The sequence below is a fragment of the Rhinopithecus bieti genome, unplaced genomic scaffold, assembly GCF_001698545.2.
Source record: "Rhinopithecus bieti isolate Rb0 unplaced genomic scaffold, ASM169854v2 scaffold_16601, whole genome shotgun sequence".
NCBI classification, from domain to species: domain Eukaryota; kingdom Metazoa; phylum Chordata; class Mammalia; order Primates; family Cercopithecidae; genus Rhinopithecus; species Rhinopithecus bieti.
In genome coordinates, this window is record NW_016808732.1 from 1,129,108 (window position 1) to 1,148,436 (window position 19,329).

Sequence of the window (19,329 nt, forward strand, 5' to 3'; positions counted from 1 at the left end):
CAGGGCCACACTGGGAGCTTCTGGGTTTGCCACATAGGGGTAGGCTGGGTTTTTCTGTCTTTGAGAAGACCCGTTTGAAATAAGAGGAAGATAAGGCTATTCAGCTCCTCATTACTTGGAGATTTCTGGGCCCCTGTCCTTGATGTCACAAAGCCCATTGCGAGTCCAGAGTGTGGAGACAGTGCCTGGGTGACTTCCGTGTCCCAGGGTCTCGGTACAGTCCTCGGAACGCCTTGGCGCTGGCGTTCAGGATACGTGGGTCGCAGGGAGGGAAGGGTGAATGAGCACACGAGTGCGTGAGTGAACCAGGACGTGGACAAATGGGCAAACGAGTGAATGAAGGAAGGAGGATGGAATGGGTGGGAGAATGAATGAACGACACCAGGCTCCCAGCACACACTCAGCACCCACTTTTTTCCAGTCCCGTCCTTCTCTCTCATCTCACCTCCTGCCTGTAGCATCCCCAAAGGTCCTATGGGGTCTTCCCTCTTGGTCTCTGCTGCTGCTCTGAGCATGGCTCCCCGTCTTCCCCCCAGGGAGCCATTCCTTGTCCTTAGAGACTCCATTGAAACACATGCCCCACAGGGAATTTTCTCCTGCAGCCTTTCTCTAAGAAGAGTCTGTTCCTTTGTCCTTCTGCCCTGCCTCGCCCCTCTGCTGGTGCCGGGGCCTCTGATGCTCTGCCTAGGGCTGGCCAGGTCTCCCTGTGCTGGTGCCAGGGCCTCTGATGCTCTGTCTAGGGCTGGCCGGGTCTCCCTCTGCTGATGCCTGGGGTAGCCCAGTCTCCTGCTATTCTGCTGGAGTCCTCAGGAAAGGGCCTCTGCCACATGGTCAGAGTGGGGCCTGGCTGGTTGCTGACTGCACTGACCTCCAATTGCCAGTCTGCGTCACCCTTGCTGGGCTCCCATCAGTGGGTCTCCTGTGGCCTGGGTGGTCAGAAAGTGACGTTTGGGTGGCTGTGGCCAGGGCAGAGGGGTGACAGAAGTGGCCCAATGGCCCTTGCTCATCCTGGGTTTAACAAAAGCGTGGTGGTTTGTGGTGTTTCCTGGAAACCAGATTTGCTGGCCCTGGCATCAGCTGTGAAAGCCATGTGACAGCCCATGCCTCCGTTTCCTTGTGTGTAATACAGGGGCCAACATCCTTCTTTCTGACCTGAGACACAGGAGACAGTTGGAGAACCTTCTGGGAAAAAACCCTGCATGTTTCTACCAGACTCAGCTCTTGTTTTCCTCACAGGCTTTTCACGAGGTCCTGGAGAGACAGAGGCTGATGCGGTGTGACCTGGAGGAAGAGGAGAATGTCAGAGCCACCGAGGCTGTGGTTGCACTCTGCCAGGTACATGGCCTCTGTGGGGACCAGCACAGAAGACCCAGGGTCTGTGTGTGTGCGAGAACCTCACATCCTCCTGGCCGGGTACCCCAGAGGTGGTTCAGGTCCAACCCCGGCACTCGTTGGCTGGTGATCCAGGCAGGCCGCCTCCCCTCCATGCGATTCTCCTTGTCCACATCAGAAACCGAGGTGGTTGGCCTCGGTCCTCTCTGAGGCACCGTCCATTTCTGGGGTGCTGAGGATTCTTATCTCCAAACATCCCTGTTAGCAAAGCTCTTTGGAAATCAGTTCTCCTCAGGTGAGAAATAGGCCCAGGATTTCTGGGTGTCATCATGTAAAGTGGTGATGAAGAAGGGGTGCCGAGCTGAAATGGGGATGTTGGAGATCACGTGCCATACCACCTCTTGCCCCTGTGCAACCATGTGCAGGTCTGGGGTGGGGAGGTGAAGCCAGCCGTGCTTGCCCTGCAGGGAGGCTTTGAGAGAGCAGGAGAGGGCACCTGAGCCCTCCTTAGGGGCAGGAGTCACAGGATGCCATGCTGAGCCAGAAAGAGCCCCCGCCTCAGGCAGCATCCTCAGCTGTCAGAAAGGCAGGAGTGTGGACACCTGGCTATGAAGGAATCAACAAGTGGGTGCTGGGCAGCACCGGGAGCAGGAGAGGGCCTGGGTCTGTGTCCTGGCTCCCCACTTCCTCACTGCGTAACCACAGGAGTATCACCTGGTCTCTAGCTCTCAGTTTCCCCATCTGTGAAATGGGGACGGTCATAGTTCTTCTTCACGGTGTGCCGGGAGTACTGTGTATGGGGCCCCGAGACAGCAGCTGGCACTCGGGACACGCCAGGGTATGTCGTCTCCAGTGACAGCTTCCCTGCTTCTGAGTACAGAGGAGAGGCAAGGGGCTCCTGGGTGAAGGGGAGGTCAAGAACAGCAGGCTGCAAGAGGCAATGCTGAGCCCAGCATTGGATGAGACCAGGACCAAGTGGACAGGGAGTCAGCAGGCATCCCCAGCAGGGAGAAGCTCATGCAGTGGTGGCAAGTGCAACTCCTCACCTGGATGGGAGCTGCACTGGGTCAGTCGTGTCTCTGTTAACCTGCTAGGCTGCCATGATGAATACCACTGACTGGTAGATTAAACAACAGAAATGTGTTCTCTCAAGGTTCTGGAGGCTGAAGCCCGAGATCACAGTGCCAGCAGGGTTGACTTCTGGTGAGGCCTCTCTTCCAGGCTTGCAGACAGCTGCCTTCCCGTTGCCTCCTCACACGGTCATTTCTTTTATTTTTATTTTTTTTGATATGGAGTCTCGTTCTGCCACCCAGGCTGAAGTGCATCTCAGCTCACTGCAAGCTCCACCTCCCGGGTTCACGCTATTCTACTACCTCAGCCTCCCGAGTAGCTGGGACTACAGGCACCCGCCACCGCGCCCGGCTAATTTTTTGTATTTTTAGTAGAGACGGGGTTTCACCTTGTTAGCCAGGATGGTCTCAATCTCCTGACCTTGTGATCCACCTGCCTCGGCCTCCCAAAGTGCTGGGATTACAGGCGTGAGCCATCGCGCCCAGCCACACAGTCATTTCTCTGTGCTTGGAAGAGTTAGCAGGGGAGAGAATGAAAGAGAGGGCTCTGGTCTCTCCCTTTTCTATAAGGACACCAGTTCTATAGGATTAGGGCCCCACCCTGATTACCTCATCTAACCTTAATTACCTCCTTAAAGGCCCTCTCTCCAAATACAGTCACATGGGATATTGGAGGCTAGGGCTTCAACATAAGAATTTGATTACTTAATTACCTCCAGATACAGTCACATGGGATACTGGAGGTTAGGGCTGCAACCTAAGAATTTGGGAGGGGACACAATTTAGTCCAAACAGTGTCCTTCAAAACATCATGTCCATCTGGAACCTCAGAATGTGGCCACACTTGGAAATAAGGGCTTTGCGGATGTAATTGGTTAGATCGTGCAATTGGTGCAATTGGTTAGGTCCTACTGGATTCAGGTGGGTCTTAATTCTGATGGCTGGTGTCCTTATAAGAAGGCCATGAGAAGACGTAGAGACACAGGGAAGGAGGCCGTGTGAAGACGGAGGGAGGGCCTGGAGTGATGCGGCCGCAAACCAAGGAACACATGCAGCCCCCAAAAACCAGAAGAGCCCAGGAAGGGCCCCTCCCAGAGCCTTTGGAGGGGGCGAGGCTCTGCCAACACCTTGGTTTCATACCAATGCCTTCCAGAACCGTGAGAGAATAAACTTCGTTGTCTTAATGCACCCAGTTTGTGGTGCTTTGTCATGGCGGCCACAGGAAACTAAACGGAAACCGATCTTTGTTCAGGGCTAGCTCCTATCTTAAGGGCCTCTTGAGTATTTGATTATTCTCATGAGATTCACGAGGAAGACACTGCATTTTCCTTCCTTCCCAGTGGAGGAGTGAAGAAGTGTTTTCTCCAGAAATGCGTAGGATGGGGCTCAATTTGTCAAAGCCCTGGGGCCCGCAGGCAGGAAAGGAATAACTTCGTCCCCAGAGGAGTCAAGATTCAAATCCCCGACTGTGCATGAGGAAACCAAGTTCTAATCTTCCTCTGAGTACTAACATGCTGTGTGACCTTGGCTGGTTACATAACCTCTCTGTGCTGGCTCATGTAGCTTGCCCAGGTTTTACACAGCCAGCAAGCCGGGAAGATGAGATTTAAAATAAAGACTTTCTAATGTTAGTGCTGATGTGATCACCCCAGCCATGCTGCTTAGCATGTTGACGGCTGTTGTGAAACCTCAGTTCTTTTTAGCGTAAAAGAATATAAACAAGAGACCACAGCAAAGGGGATGCAGCATAGAGCAATTTATTGCAAAGGAGAAAGAATGTTCTGAAAGTTAGGTGCAGAATAGACAGGACACCCTGGGAGATATTCAGAGCAGATGAGATAGCCTTAACTGTTACCGGGGAAACTCCCTTTCTGGGGAGTCTTACGTGATTATTCATAAGGGGGTGGGAAGAGGCATCACTAGTAAGCATGTTCTGGCGGGGCGGGGGTGGTCCTCCGAGTGCACACGTTCAGTAGCTGCACACGCTTGTTCAAACATCACGTGTCTCAGCATCTTAAGTCTCCGCCCAAGGGTGTGTTTTTTACTATTATAATGAGCAGAGGGTCAGTCTGATGACAGATAAAATCAAAGTGCTCGTGCCATCTGCAGGGGACGTTCCCTACTCAGATAACTGTGCTTGAAAGAGCCGGACTATACGGTGCGAATGCCGAGGCTTATTGTGTTGACGGTTTGGTCACCACGTCCCAAGGACCTGGTCACTTCCTTGACTACCTATCCTGCCTCAAGTGTGGGCTGTGGAGCATAACAGTGAAGCCCAGGCTCTGGAGCCAGACATCCTGGGCTCAAATTCCAGCCAGGCCACTTATTGTGCCCTGCCGGGGGTGAGCCCAGGCGGCCCAGAGGCTATGGGGTGGGTACCAGCAGCATTCTCCCCCTCACCCCCCATGGTAGCTTGTTGGCTTCTCACCCATTCTCTCTAAAGCAGCTCTCAAACCTTGCTGTGCGTCACAGTATCGCCACGATTGCGGAAAGTGAGGTACAGGTTAGATTGCTTGCTCACAATTACACAACCAGGCTGACAGCCTGAGTAAAACCCCTATCAGTGATGGCCGCAAAGGGTAAGCCAAGCAGTGTATCAATGTAAACCCAGAACATCTGAGGCAGGTCTCAGTTAATTTAGAAAGTTTATTTCGCCAAGGTTGAGGATATGCACCCGTGACAGCCTCAGGCGGTCCTGACAACATGCGCCCAAGGGGGTCCGGGCACGGCGTGGTTTTATGCATTTTAGGGAGACATGAGACATCAATCAATATATGTAAGAAATACATTGGTTCGGTCAGGAAAGGTAGGACAACTGGAAGCAAAGACAGGAAGACTCCAAGCGGGGAGGGGGCTTCCAAATCACAGGTAGGGGAGAGATAAACAGTTGCATTCTTTTGAGTTTCTGATTATCCTTTCCAAAGGAGGCAGTCAGATCTGCATTTATCTTAGTGAGCAGAGAGATAACTTTGAACAGATGGGAGGCAGGTTTGCCCTAAGCAGTTTTCAGCTTGAGTGTTCCTTTTTGCTTAGGGATTTTGAGGGCCCAAGGTATTTTCCTTTCACAAAGGAAAGTGCCTGGCCAGCCCCAGCGGGTGCTGGTAAATACATCAGTTTCAATGAAGGGTTGTCAGTGATGCCTAAATGACATCCTTAGGAAGTTACGCATTTGGTTTTTCCCTGTGTGGCCCTAGTTGCTGGGCCTGTGAGAGCTTCAGCGAAGAAAGTGAAGCCAGCCTTTTAATGTAACATCAGGAGAGGGTGACGGGTGTGCTGAGGGGTGATGCCTGCTGGAGTCTCTCACCTAGGAGGAGGTACATGAAATGTACTGCATACGAACATGTTGAGGGACACAGTGGAAATGGGTGTGAAATTCTCCACATCTGCGTGGGTGTTTTTTTTTGAGACATAGTTTAGCTCTGGTTGCGCAGGCTGGAGTGCAATGGTGTGATCTCGGCTCACTGCAACCTCCACCTCCCAGGTTCCAGAGATTCTCCTGCCTCAGCCTCTTGAGTAGCTGGGATTACAGGCATGCGCCACCACGCCCAGCTAATTTTGTATTTTTAGTAGAGACAAGGTTTCACCATGATGGTCAGGCTGGTCTCGAACTCCTGACTTCAGGTGATACGCCCGCCTTGGCCTCCCAAAGTGCTGGGATTACAGGCGTGAGCCACCACTCCCGGCCTGGCCCAAGGCCTGTGTCAGTTTGTGTCCCAGAATTATTCTGGAGGGATTTCCTTAGATTTATTTACCTTGCCATTTCATCACAAGCCTTTAGGTTCCAGGACGCTTGGTTTATTTTACATTTCCTCAATTGGGAAATCGTTGCCCTTGGTTACTGGAAACTGCTTTACCTAATATACCATAGGAGCAGGCTAAAATCCTCTATTGCCGATTGGAGAGCTGGCTGCGCCCTCCTGGCTGGGCGTCCTTGGGCCAGAGCCTGGACTGCTCTGAGCTCTGGTTTCCTTCTCTGTGCAGCAGAGACTGGGAGCCCATTTACCTAGGTGGCTGGGGGTGCCGAGGAGAGCAGGTCCAAGGCCCAGACCTGGCACATGGTAGGTGCTCAGTGAACGCCTCCTTGCCTGCCCTACAGGGAGCATGATCTCAGCAGATGTTGAGTCCAGAGGGGATGAGCCCAGATCTGGGGCCAGGGTCCTGGGTGTGAATCTCAACCACCAAAATGAATGACTGAGGCAGGTGTCACAATCAATCGCGGTTTATTGAGCCAGCTTGAGGGTGCACCTGGGAAAACGCAAGTCACAGACTTGGCTGTTTTTTCCAAAGAGGTTCTCAGGAGGTTTAGTATTTATACATTTTCCTTTAAAAAGGGGAGGGTGGGTGGTTGTGGGGGGTGGAGCAGCAATGAAAGGAACAGTTACACACTTGGGAGACTTTAGTTAATACCCAGTAAATCTACATTTTACGTAAGATCAGGTGAACGTTTGAAGAAAAAGAGAACAGAGGAAGCAGGTGTCTCAGAAAGGGGTGAAGGAAGCATCCGTCTCGTCTTTGTTCTGGGCCTGGGAAGATAAGCCAGCCATCAACATGATCAGCATGGAGTCTTTTGAAAGAGCTGGTTTCTGTTTAGTCCTTAGGGAAGAAAGCCTTATGGTGGTTGGCTAGTGAGGGAGGGGTACGATGAGGAGTGTTCAACCTCCCATCCCGTCCTTTACGGCCCCGGGAAGTCAGCTTCCCAGCTTTCTCTGGGGTCCCATTGGCCAAGAAGCCCCAGCTGTTTAGTCAGTTGGCAGCTTAGAGTTTTACTTTTCTTCCTCAGTCCCACGCACCTTGGGAGAGTTTGTTCATTCATTCATTCATTCATTCATTCATTCATTCAACAAGTATTGTTGAGCACAGCTTTGTGCAGCATGTGTATGCTTGGGGTTGCAGCAGCAGCAGCAGCAGCAGCAGCATTGAGGCCAGTGTAAGGGCAGTGGGGAAGCTGGGGAGCAAGGCAGGGAGAAAGGGGCAGAGGTGAGGGGGTGAGTCCAGAGAGCCTCATCTTGGAAGGCTTTTGCAGACCGTCCCAAGATAGTTGCATTTACTTCTGAATGAGACAGGAAATCACCAGCATGTTTTGAGCAGGGAGGTGACTTGCTTTGTGTTTTATAAGGATCACTGTGGTTTCCATGAGGAAGACAGACTGTAGGAGCAGAGGCGGAAGCAGGGAGCCCTGGTAGGAGACTGCTGTGGCCCATAAAAGAGATGGTGCTGACTGACAGGGCAGTGAGAAAGCCTGGAGCTTTGTGTCTGTTTGGACGATCGATATCCCACCTCCTCTTTGTTAAAGTGGAACTAATAGGCCTTCTTCATATGGCTATCAAGAGGTTTAAATAAGCTCACATGGGTGAAGTATATAGAAGAGTGTTGGGCACACAATGACACTCAAAATATATTCTCGGCTGGGCACAGTGGCTCACACCTGTAATCCCAGCACTTTGGGAGGCTGAGGCAGATGGATCACTTGAGGTCAAGAGTTCGAGACCAGCCTGGCCAAGAGGGTGAAACCTCATCTCTACTAAAAATACAAAAATTAGCTGGTTGTGGTGATGGGTGCCTGTAATCCCAGCTACTTGGGAGGCTGAGGCATGAGAATTGCTTGAACCTGGGAGGCGGAGGTTGCGGTGAGCCAAGATCACACCACTGCACTCCAGCCTGTTGACAGGGTGAAACTCCATCTCAAAAAGAAAGAAAGAAAGAAATATTCTCTTTCATCATCATTCACTGGATAGAAAGGTGTTTGTGCACAGAACACGCTCTCAAGGTACCCTGCCTTGCTGGCTGGCTGTGCCCAGGCATTAATTTACCCCTTCTTTGGGCATGGCACTTATCATGATATTGCAGGCACAGTGGCTGTGAGATAAATTTGATGGTCACCTATATTAATCTGTTCTCACATTGCTAATAAAGACATACCCGAGACTGAGTAATTTATAAAGGAAACAGGTTTAATGGACTCACAGTTCCACATGGCTGGGGAGCCCTCACAATTTGAGCTCCTCAAATGAGGAGCAAAGTCACATCTTACATGGCAGCAGGCAAGAGAGAGCATGTGCAGGGAAACTCCTCTTTAGAAAGCCATCTGATCTCATGAAACTTATCCACTAACACAAGAACAGCACAGGAACGACCCACCCCAGTGATTCTGTTACCTCCCACTGGGTCAGTCCCATGACTTGGGGATTATGGGAGCTATAGTTCAAGATGAGATGTAGATGAGGACACAGCTAAACCATATCATAACCTAATGGTTCTCAGGGCTGCAGAGAAAAGTGCATTTTTCTGTATCCCCACTGTCTCTTGGCCTTAAAACAGTCCATTTTCAGTTCAGTGGGGATGGATGCCGTGTGATTGCATGAGCTCTGTGGCTCAGCACTTCACGAACAGGTTGCTGCACCAAACCCAGCATCATCCCAATAACAACGGGGCTCTGGGCAGAGTTTGCCATCATCCCATTCCAGGGACCACACAACCCACCTGTCCATTTGGATGTCATGTCTGACTGTCCCCCCACTGCCATTTCTCTTGAAAGGCTCCTGGGAGAAGGTGGTGAAATCACAGCCCTGTCATGTAGGTACTTCTCAGCTTCAGGCTGTCCCAGGAGGTTAGGGCTGAGAAAAAGGAGAGGAAATATTGGACTCCGTTCTTGAAGAACACAGTCATAATAACAGGTGCTTATGAAGTGTCTGAGAGTAGTTCCCAAACCAACTTCACTTATTCTGATGTCAGATGCAAGTTTGGGGGTCCTGAAGATCCCCCTCAGGCTCTTCAACTCACCAGAAGGACTGCCAGCACTCCCTGACAGCTGCTGTGCTCAGAGCTGGGCTGATGATAATGGAAGGCTACAGACTAAAGTCAGCCAAGGGAGAGGCATAGGGTCCAGGAGGGCTCCCTGCACAGAGCTTCTGGGTGTCCTCTCCTGGTGGAGCTGGGGGCAGCACTAACTTTCCCTGGCCACAATATGTGACAAGGCACACAGAGTGTCACCAAGCAGGGAAGCTTGCCCAAGCTTGGTGCCCAGAGTTTTTACTGGAGCTCAGCCACATTGGCATGGCTGACCTGCACCCCGACAGCTGCCCTGAGCCTCCAGCCCTTCAGAGGTCAAGCTGAGACCACATGCCCTAAGGCTTCCCTGCCATAAATCACTCTTAGTGTAGACTGTTAAGGCCCCCAGGTCAGCAAAGACACTCCAATCAGGCCAAACATTCCAGGGGCTGAGAGGTGACCTACTGGGGGCCAAGGACAGAGGCCAGACCCCTCTTTGGTCAAGATTAGGTGCTGCACAGCACTGGAAGTCTAAAGTGTCTATTCAGTGTCACTCCGCTGGGGCCTAGGAGTCAGGCCCAGGACTCATAATATTCACGTGGGAAATAGTGATTCGGGGAACACAAAAAGGGAGAAGGAATGTGCCCTCCTTGATGGAAGGGCTGAGGCTTGTTCATTTCTCCATCCCTGGGGTCATGCCCAGGGGATAACCCACTCTAGACAATCAGTCAATATTGATGAATACACACATCAATCAATCAGTTAATGTATCAGTGAATTGGCTGGGTGCGGTGGCTCACACCTGTAATGCCAGCGCTTTGGGAGGCCGAGGCGGGTGGATAACACCTGAGGTCAGGAGTTCAAGACCAGCCTGGCCAACATGGCAAAAGCCCGTCTCTACTAAAAATACAAAAACTAGCCAGGCATGCTGGCGGGTGCCTGTAGTCCCAGCTACTCAAGAGGCTGAGGCAGGAAAATTGCTTGAACTTGGGAGGCAGAGGTTGCAGTGAGATGAGATCGTGCCATTGTACTCCAGCCTGGGCAACAGAGCAAGACTTCCTCTCAAAAAAAGAAAGAAAGAAAAAAATATATATATATCAATGAATCAGCTAAACTATTGTCATTCTGAAGATGTTATATTAGGTATTAGTTATTATAGTTATACTATATGATATATTAGTATAGCCACCGTAACTAACGCCCACAAACTCAGTGGCTTAAAGCGACACAAAGTTATGTTACAGTTCTGGAGGTCAGAAGTCTGATGTAGATCTCACTGGGCTAAAATGAAGGTGTCAGCCGTGCTGATTCGTCCTGGAGGCCCCAGGGTAGAAACGGTTTTCTTGACTTTTCCAGTTTCTAGAGGCCACCCATATTCCTTGGCTCAGGGCCCTTTCTTCCATCATCAGGGCCAGCTATGGCGCCACTCCTGCCTCTGCTTCCTCCATCACGTCTTCTCTGACTGTGACCCTCCTGCCTCCCTCATTCACTTATAAGAACCCTGTGATGACATTGGAGCCAACTGGGTCATCCAGGGTCATCTCTCCGTCTCAGGATCCTTAACTCAATCCCACCTGTGAAGTTTCTTTACCGTGTAAAGTTCCATGCTCAAAAGTTCCAGGGATTGGGAGGTGGACATCTTGAGGGAGACATTCTGTGTACCACAGAGAAAAATGGTACGTTTCCAAAGAGTGAAAGAAATTTGTTTCTTGAAGACCATGAAAACCCTGATTTTCTGGGCAAGTAACATTGGATGCAGATCTTGAGAGGAAATGGTAGAAGCCTGAGCACCACAGACCTCCCCGTTGCTGGGAAGCAGGTGTCCATGGGCGCTGCAGACTCAAGGCAGTTTCCATGGTCCGTATGAGGCTTAAAGGGTTAATACACCATGACCAAGGATGCAGAGACTGAGAAAAAATAGGCTGGGTGATGCGTATGTACCTTTACAGTAACAGGCTAAGGAAATGTGGCTTTTAATTTTGTTTTATTTTATTTTATTATTATTATTATTATTTTGAGACGGAGTCTCTGTCGCCCAGGCTGGAGTGCAGTGACACAGTCTGTGCTCACTCACTGCAAGCTCTGCCTCCCAGGTTCACGCCATTCTCCTGCCTCAGCCTCCTGAGTAGCTGGAACTACAGGCGCCCGCCACCACTCCCGGCTAATTTTTTGTATTTTTAGTAGAGACAGGGTTTCACCGTGTTAGCCAGGATGGTGTCGATCTCCTGACTTCGTGATCTGCCCGCCTCAGCCTTCCAAAGTTCTGGGATTACAGGAGTGAGCCACTGTGCCTGGCTGTGGTTTTTGATTATAATTTAGTGAAACTACTGGGGTAAATGTGTTGTGTTTTCTTTGCAGAAGTACAACGCAGAGTGCCCTTGTGTCACATGCTACCCCTCTTTCCTTTTGGTAATTTTCACAACCATCTTACCTCCCTGCAAAGAGGTGCAGAGGGGAGAAGAGTCATTCAAGAAGCAGACAGACCAGGTTATGGGCCCATTTCAGCTGCATACCTGCTGTGTGGCCTAGTCCCTATCACTTAACCTCTCTGATCCAGGAATTCTTGGCTACCTTCCTTTTAAGTTCTTAACCATATGAAAGAGCCAGTGAACACCCCAAAATGACTCCTGTTGCTCTCAAAAAGAAGTCCAACATCCTTAATCTGGCCCAGGATGACTGTGACCATTTAGCTTGATCCATGAGGCCCATCCAGCCTGTCCACAAGATGCCCCCAACCTGACCCACAAGGCCTTCCTGACCTGACCCATGACACTTCCACCCAAGCTGGCCCACAGGATCCACCTGTCCAGCCTGGCCCATGAGGTCCACACAACCTGGCCCACTCATCACTCTTCCTAAAGTTCTGTCCCTTGCTCCCTGACTTCCAGCTGACCTCAGCTATCTCTTAGTTCCCCCAAGAATACCCTTGTCCCTCCCACCCCAGTGCCTGAAACTGTCTTCCTCCCTTCCCTGGGCTTTGCCTGGCCAGCTCATTCTTGCTCTTTGAGTCTCAGCTGAAATGTTACTTCTTTAGGGGAGCCCTTCTCTGACCTCTCCTTAGACCTGTCTAATAGGACTTCCATCCTTCTGGTCATCACATGTGTCACAGCCTGTGGGGAGCATATGTGCAATATCTGACCCCCGTTGGGCTGTGAACTCCCTCGGGTCTGGGTCCACACCTGCCTCGGTCACCGCAGTGTCCCTGGCACAGGGCCTTGCCTGCAGTAGGTGCCAGGAGACATTTGCAAAATGAACGTATGCATGCTGTGAGGATGACAGACATATTTATCCCAGAGCTTTCACTTTTAGGACCCCCTCCATCTCCTGCTGTCCTGCTGTAACTATGATCACAGTCATGCTGTGTAACAAGACACCTGGAAACTCAAGGGCTGAAAACAACAGTGATTTGCACTCATTGTCTGCAGCTCCGGAATTTGGCTGATCTACGCCGGGCTTGATTAACTTGACTCAGTCTTGCTCCAAGTCTCTCCCATCTTCCCCCTAAGACCTGTGGACTAGCCTGGGCATGTTCTTCTCATAGCAATAGCTGAGGTCTAGCCTCCAAAGCAGCACACTTCCACCTCATTCTCTCGGCCAAAGCAAGTCACATGTCTGAACTCAGTGTAGCAGTCAGGGAAGTGCTCCCCACTCACTTTGAGAAGTCCCTGCAAAGTTATGTGGCAAGGGGCGTGGGTGCCGGGAGAGAGTGGTAGGCAGTGCACCGAGCTGCCCAGGTGTTTCGTGGGATCCCCCGTAGTCCCTGCAAGTTTATAGTGCAGGTATCCTCCCCTCCTTTTTTAAGGGAGTTGGCCCATGGTCACGCTGCTGGTGGATGGCCCAGTCCTGCAGATGCCGGAGCTCCTACCCCTTGTTCAACCCACTGCCCATTTTTAAGAGATCCAAGCTCACCTGTGCTCTCCAGGACCCACTTGTCAGGGGAACCTGAGCACACTTGAAGTCATTAAATGTGCATCTTCAAAACAATCAGGCTGGGGTCCCTCGGGAACATTCTTGGTTCCTATGATGAGGAACAAAAGACTCCCAGGGGCTGGGCTGTGTCCAGGGAATCCTGGAAAGATCCATTCCGTGGACTCTGAACCTTCATCAGTGCATCTTCAGCCCTGGCCACATCCTTGCCTTGCTTGAACCCCACCATGGTCCAGTCTGCCAGGTCTCCACTTGGCAGTGTGGCATTTGGGTCCCTCGTGTGGTGTTGGCCCCTCACTAGTCCTGTGCCTCCCCAACACCCTATACTTAAGTCCCATTGGGCCATCTGCCCATTTCTGGCCTTGTACTCCCCTCCCTTCCCTCCCTCCCATCTTTCCCCTCCTCCTGCTTGCCTTGCAAACAACTGAAACAAAAACTACCTCTGCTCAGAGGGAATTATTCTCACCTATTTTCCCCCAAATGCTTTGTTCCTAGAATGACAATAGCAGTGGGTAACACTTCTTGAGAACCACACACTAACTTCTCCAACTTGAATGATACTAGCTAGCATCTATTAAGTGCTTGCTGTGTGTTCTGAGCCAGCCAATCCCCATAAATCCTTTCTCATCCTCATAATCAGCCCTCACAGCGGGTATTTTCAGCCCCCTTTGACAGATAAGAAGACTGAGCCTTGAGTAGGTTACAGAAGCTTTGAAAAGCTCTGGAGTATGGGTACCTTCCTTGCCCCAAGTCCCTGCTCTGTGAGAAACCTGGGGCGGGCAGCTAGTGGTCTGGATGAGGCTGCAGAGGGGACACCTGAGTGAAGGAGCAAGTTCAGAGTGAGCCGTTTGTCTTTGCCTGGACTGTGTGTGCTTCTGTTTGAGGGGAAGGGGGCATCCTCCTAAGCTTAGGGGGTGAGACTCAGGGCCAGCTTCCATCCCCCACTGGAGTTCCCCTCTGTCCTGACCCCTTTACACATACTGGGAAAGCAATAATGCAAATTAATTCTGGTTCTATTTCAAGCACAGAATAAATCAGTATCTCCCAAGTGACACGTGCCAGCTTTAGTGGGAAGTGATGTGTTTTATGACCTGTCAGACCATGTGACAAAGAATGCAGACTTGAGTCTTTCCAGGGAGCAGACAGAATCCAGCATATTTTTTATTAGAAGGAGCCTAAGCTAATGGACTGTGTTGCTTTTACAAAGCTAACCCTTCTCTAATTTACAAATCCCACATATTTTGTGATTTGACAGTTGTGAACAATAAAGAAAAAGGTTTGTCCCAACCACTGCTGTAGAATAAGAGAGTCCAAGAATGAGAATCAACTTAAAAATCTGTCTCCTGGAAGAAAATTGGGATTCTCAGAGGCTGGAAAATGATGTCCATCATCTCCATTCATTGAAACTTTTTATTGTGCAATATAACACATATGAATAAATAAAGCGTAATCTTACAAATCAGCAAATGATTATTAAACATTTACGAAACCATGTGGAGCAAGAAAGAGAATGTAGCTGGGACCCCAGAACACCCCCATGCCTCCTCCCCATCCTAACACCCTCCCCACTCCCAGGAGCCATCATCCAGCTGATAACAGAAATCAGATCCCTGGTTTGATTTACAGTTGTAAATCTCAAGGCACATCCCTGGACATTGTTGTGCAGCTTTGGCAGTTTTTGAACTTTATATAAATGGAATCGTACAGCATGTGCTTTGTCCCATTGGTCTTTCACTCAACTTTATATTTGAGAGATCCATCCATGTGGTTGTATGTGGCAGCAGTTCATTCTTCCTCATTGCTGTGGAGTGTTCTGTCATGTAAATACAATGCCATACATTTACCCATCCTACTAGTAATGGGCTTTGGAGTCTTCTTGTGTTAGCCTATTACACATTGGCTGATATGAACTTTCTTGTAGAAGCTGTGTGCACATATTTCTTTTGGATATACCAAAGAGTGGAATTATTGGATTAAAGAGTATGTGTAGCTTCAATTTTTATCCCATATAGTTGCTGATTAAGATTTTGAATTTATAGGTCGATTAGAGGAGAATTAATGTCTTTGCAATATCAAGTCTTCCAATCCAGGAACATGGATTGATACATTTATTTAGGTCATATTTAATTTAGTTTTTCTTAATATTGCTTTGTGGTTCCTACCATTAGGTATAATGTGTAATATAGTTGGTTTTTTTCTTTAATCATGTTAAGGAAGTTTCTTTCCATTCCTCATGCATAGAAATTAAATTTTGTAAAATACTTTTATCTTCCTCTACTGAGGTAATCAGTGTAATATTTTTCTCCTTTATTCTGTTAATTTGGCAAATTTCATTGATTTGGTAATGTTATTAAGTACATACAAATTTATAACTTTTTCATTTTTCCAGTGAATTAAACATTTTGGCATTAGGAAATGACCCCTTTGTGTCTAGTCATGTTTTGTTTTATTTTTCTTAAAGACTATTTTATCTGCTATTCATGTAGCAAAAAGTGACCCTGTGTTTACTAGGTGCTGGCTATTCATTTATTCATTCATTCACTCATTCATTCTTTAAAAAACATTTACCTGAGTAGCATCAAGGTCATGGGCACGGACCCCAATTGTCAGAGCTGTGTGTAAACTTGTGCAACTTATTTAACTTCTCTTTTACATGTAAACAGGAAGCCTTGGTTTTCTTGTCTGTAAATTTCTTCCATCAGTTTGGGAAATTTCGTTATCTCTTCAAATACTGCTTCTACCCAGACTTTCCTTCCAACCCTTCAGAGACTCCAATTTGACATGTTGGACCTTCCCATTGTATCTTCTATGTCATTATCTTTTCCTCCATATTTTCCATCCTTTAGTTTCCCCTTGCTTTGTTCTGCTAGTTTCTTCTGATCTATTTTCCAGGGTGCTAATTCTCTCTTCAACTGTGCCTAAACTGCTATTAAACCTGTACATTGAGTTTTTAATATTGGACAATATTTTTCAATTCTAGAACTGCTAGTTGGCTCTTTTTAAACAAAGTAGTGTCACTCTTTATAATTTCCAGCTCCTTGCTTAAATGTTTAAGAGTGGCTTTTAACTTCATGAGCATAGTAACCATTGATACTTTAAAGACCATGTCTTGTAATTACATGCTGACTTGTAATTACTCTCTGAAATACCTGTGGGTTTGTTTCTGATGCCCATTGTTTGTGTAGGTCTTTGATTATGTTATCTTATATCCTCATGTGTCTGTTTATATTTTGTGTACTATGTTTAAAATTTGCACATTTATTTGTAGAAATAGTTTCAGGTATACAATGATACTGTCAGATATCGCACCTCTAGTGGTCCAGGGTCACCTTAATTCAAAGTCGGCTTAAAATATCCTGGGCAATCTAAATAACTTGACTCCAGGTTACAGTCTGTATACCCAGTCTGGGCTGGTTCTCTTCCATTTCACTAATATTTCTCCAGTGTGCCTTTTTGGGTCCCAACCCTAAGTGTGGAATGGTTTACCAGGCCCCTACCCATAATGAATGATGAACTCAAACTTCTGTCTCCTGACAGCTTCAAGCTGTCAAAAGACCTGCTCAGCTGTTCAGTCATCTCCTCTGAATCCACCAACACTCCCCAGGTAAGAGCAGCCCAAGGGCTGAGTATTCCCCTCCAGATGTGTCTTCTCAGCCCTTGGCCCATGTACTCATCACAATCTTGTTAGCTCTTTGCAACTTTTATGAAGATTTAATAATTATTTTGTTCACCTATCTTTTTCATTCACTCCCAGTGAAAGGATGGATCCAGGTTATCTGGTTAGCCATATCAGAAATCTAATCTCTGAATCTTTTAAAAGAATGTGGGTTCCATATGCCCTTGTCATGATCACTTTATTCTGACCAAAGTCAGGGTTGGCCATGAGCTTAAGAGTATGGCATTCATTAGGTTGATTTAACATTGATTTGAATGAAATTTAACTTATATTCATTGAGCACAGCAAGTATGACCTAGGGACATACACAATACTAAGTGTATGTGTGAGAATATGTTTATTTTCCTTTCAAAAAACCAGTTATCCATGTAGCACACTGGCTAAGGGTATGAGTCCAAGAGTCCAAGGGCCAGGACCTACCATCTATAAACTGTGTTCCAGTTACTCATCTGCTCTGTGCCTCAGTTTCCTCGTTTATAAAATGATGATAATTATAATAGAATGCCTTGATTGAACTGTTGTATGGATTGAGTGATATTACACAAAAACAGTGTTCTTGACTCAAATTAGTAATTCTTAACAATTATATTTATTATCACGTGTCATTTTCTGGGGACTCTGCTAGGCCCTGCAAATGAAAAGGTGGTAAGAAGAAAACTCTGTGGTCTTGTCCATGAGAAGGACAATCATACAGCCAGTGCCTGCAAAGGGTAGTGAGTGCTGGAGGGGCAGCAGCAAAGGAGGGGCACCTCTTCTGGGGTCCGTAAGACCACCAGGTTCAGTGGTTCACTAGGACAGCTCACAGACTCAGCCTATAGTTGTACCTATGGCTAGGACTTACTGCAGTGAAAGGATTCCAAGCAAAATCAGCAAAGGGAAAAGCTACAAGGGGTAAAATCCAGAGGAAACCAGTCACAAGTTTCCAGAATCCTCTCCCCATGGAGTCACACGCGATGCACTTAATTCACATGAGTTGCAGTAGCGTGTGTGAAATGTTGTCTTCCAGGGAAGCCATCCTGAGCTTAGAGTCCAGGGATTCTGTTGGAATCAGTCATACGGGCACACCTCTTTCCTGTCATGTATCAAGATTCCAGACTCCAGGAAGGAAAGCAGATGTTCAGCTAAGCCACGTTGCACCTAATGAGACCTTGTGGTCAGGGGGCGTTGCCAGAAAAGGAGACCTTGAATTGAGTTTTGGAACATGTGAGGAGAGTTCCTGGGTAGAGGGGGATGTGGGTGCTCTAGTTGTGTTGGGGCATGGCATATTCAGGGACTGCCGGCACGTGCTTGGTTGGGGAGGATATGACATGTGGGTGCAGACCCTAGTGTGACAAAACCGCCGTATTGGGGAGTTGTGGTCTTGGGGGATGACAGATAAACTGTGGCTTAGATACCCTGGTGGGCTAACCAAACAGCTGGTGGGAGCTCAGGGTCAGAAATGCCCATGTTAGTGGCCCAGGGAAGGTTCCAGAGAAGGGATTATTTTGGAGGAATTTTTCAGGGTGAAGAGTCCATTCTAGGTGTGAAAGTAATTGGAGATGGGGCAAAAGGAGTGGCTTTAAAAAGCTTCTGGGCCGGGCGTGGTGGCCCACACCTGTAATCCCAGCACTTTGAGAGGTCAAGGCAGGCAGATCACTTGAGCTCAGGAGTTCGAGAGTAGCCTGAGCAACATGGCAAAACCTCATCTCCACAAAAAATTATAAAAAATTAGCCAGGCATAGTGGCATATACTCCTATAGTCCCAGCCATTTGGGAGGCTGAGGTGAGAGGATCACCTGAGCCCAGGAAGTCGAGAGCGTGATCACACCCCTGAACTCCAGCCTGGGCGACAAAGGAAGATCCTGTCTCAAAACAAAACAAAACAAAAAACGTCTGCATAATGAAACATGCAATGAGATGCCATTTATGGGGTGAATGAACACACACACCAAAAGCCACCTTTATGAACATGATATGCAGGGAAAGTATAGACGTGTAAACTGGAGAGAGGGTCACTGTGTTCATGGGGATGGTTGTCTGAGGCTGAGAGGGTGGGGAAAAGAATTGCAGGGAACCATAAAGAATTCCAACTTAACCTGTAAGCTTCCATGTTTTTTGTTTGTTTGTTTGTTTGGTTGGTTGGTTGGTTTTTTTTGAGATGGAGTCTCTCTCTGTCACCCAAATTGGAGCGCAGTGACACAATCTCAGCTCACTGCAACCTCCGCCTCCCAGGTTCAAGTGATTCTCCTGCCTCAGCTTCCCAAGTAGCTGGGATTACAGACCTGCACCACCATGCCCGGCTAATTTTGTTTTTTTTTTTTTTTTTTTTTTTTTTTTTGTCTTTTAACTGTGCCCCTACTTTTTATTTTTTATTTTATTTATTTTTTATTTTTTTTTGTTTTTTGTTTTTTGTTTGTTTGTTTGTTTGTTTGTTTTTATTATACTTCAAGTTCTAGGGTACATGTGCATAACGTGCAGGTTTGTTACATATGTATACTTATGCCATGTTGGTGTGCTGCACCCATCAACTCGTCAGCACCCATCAATTCATCATTTATATCATGTATAACTCCCCAA

At 48.2% G+C, this 19,329-nt stretch overlaps 1 protein-coding gene across 4 annotated transcripts in view; it reads left to right on the forward strand.

The window, feature by feature from the left end:
- EVC (EvC ciliary complex subunit 1) overlaps nt 1-19,329 on the forward strand; it is a 92,078-nt gene that overhangs the window by 40,190 nt on the left and 32,559 nt on the right. For all 4 annotated transcript variants that reach the window (XM_017887089.1, XM_017887090.1, XM_017887091.1 and 1 more), the window contains exon 11: nt 1,237-1,335. In XM_017887089.1, the coding sequence (XP_017742578.1) occupies nt 1,237-1,335 (99 nt within the window). The remainder of the gene's footprint in view (nt 1-1,236; nt 1,336-19,329) is intronic.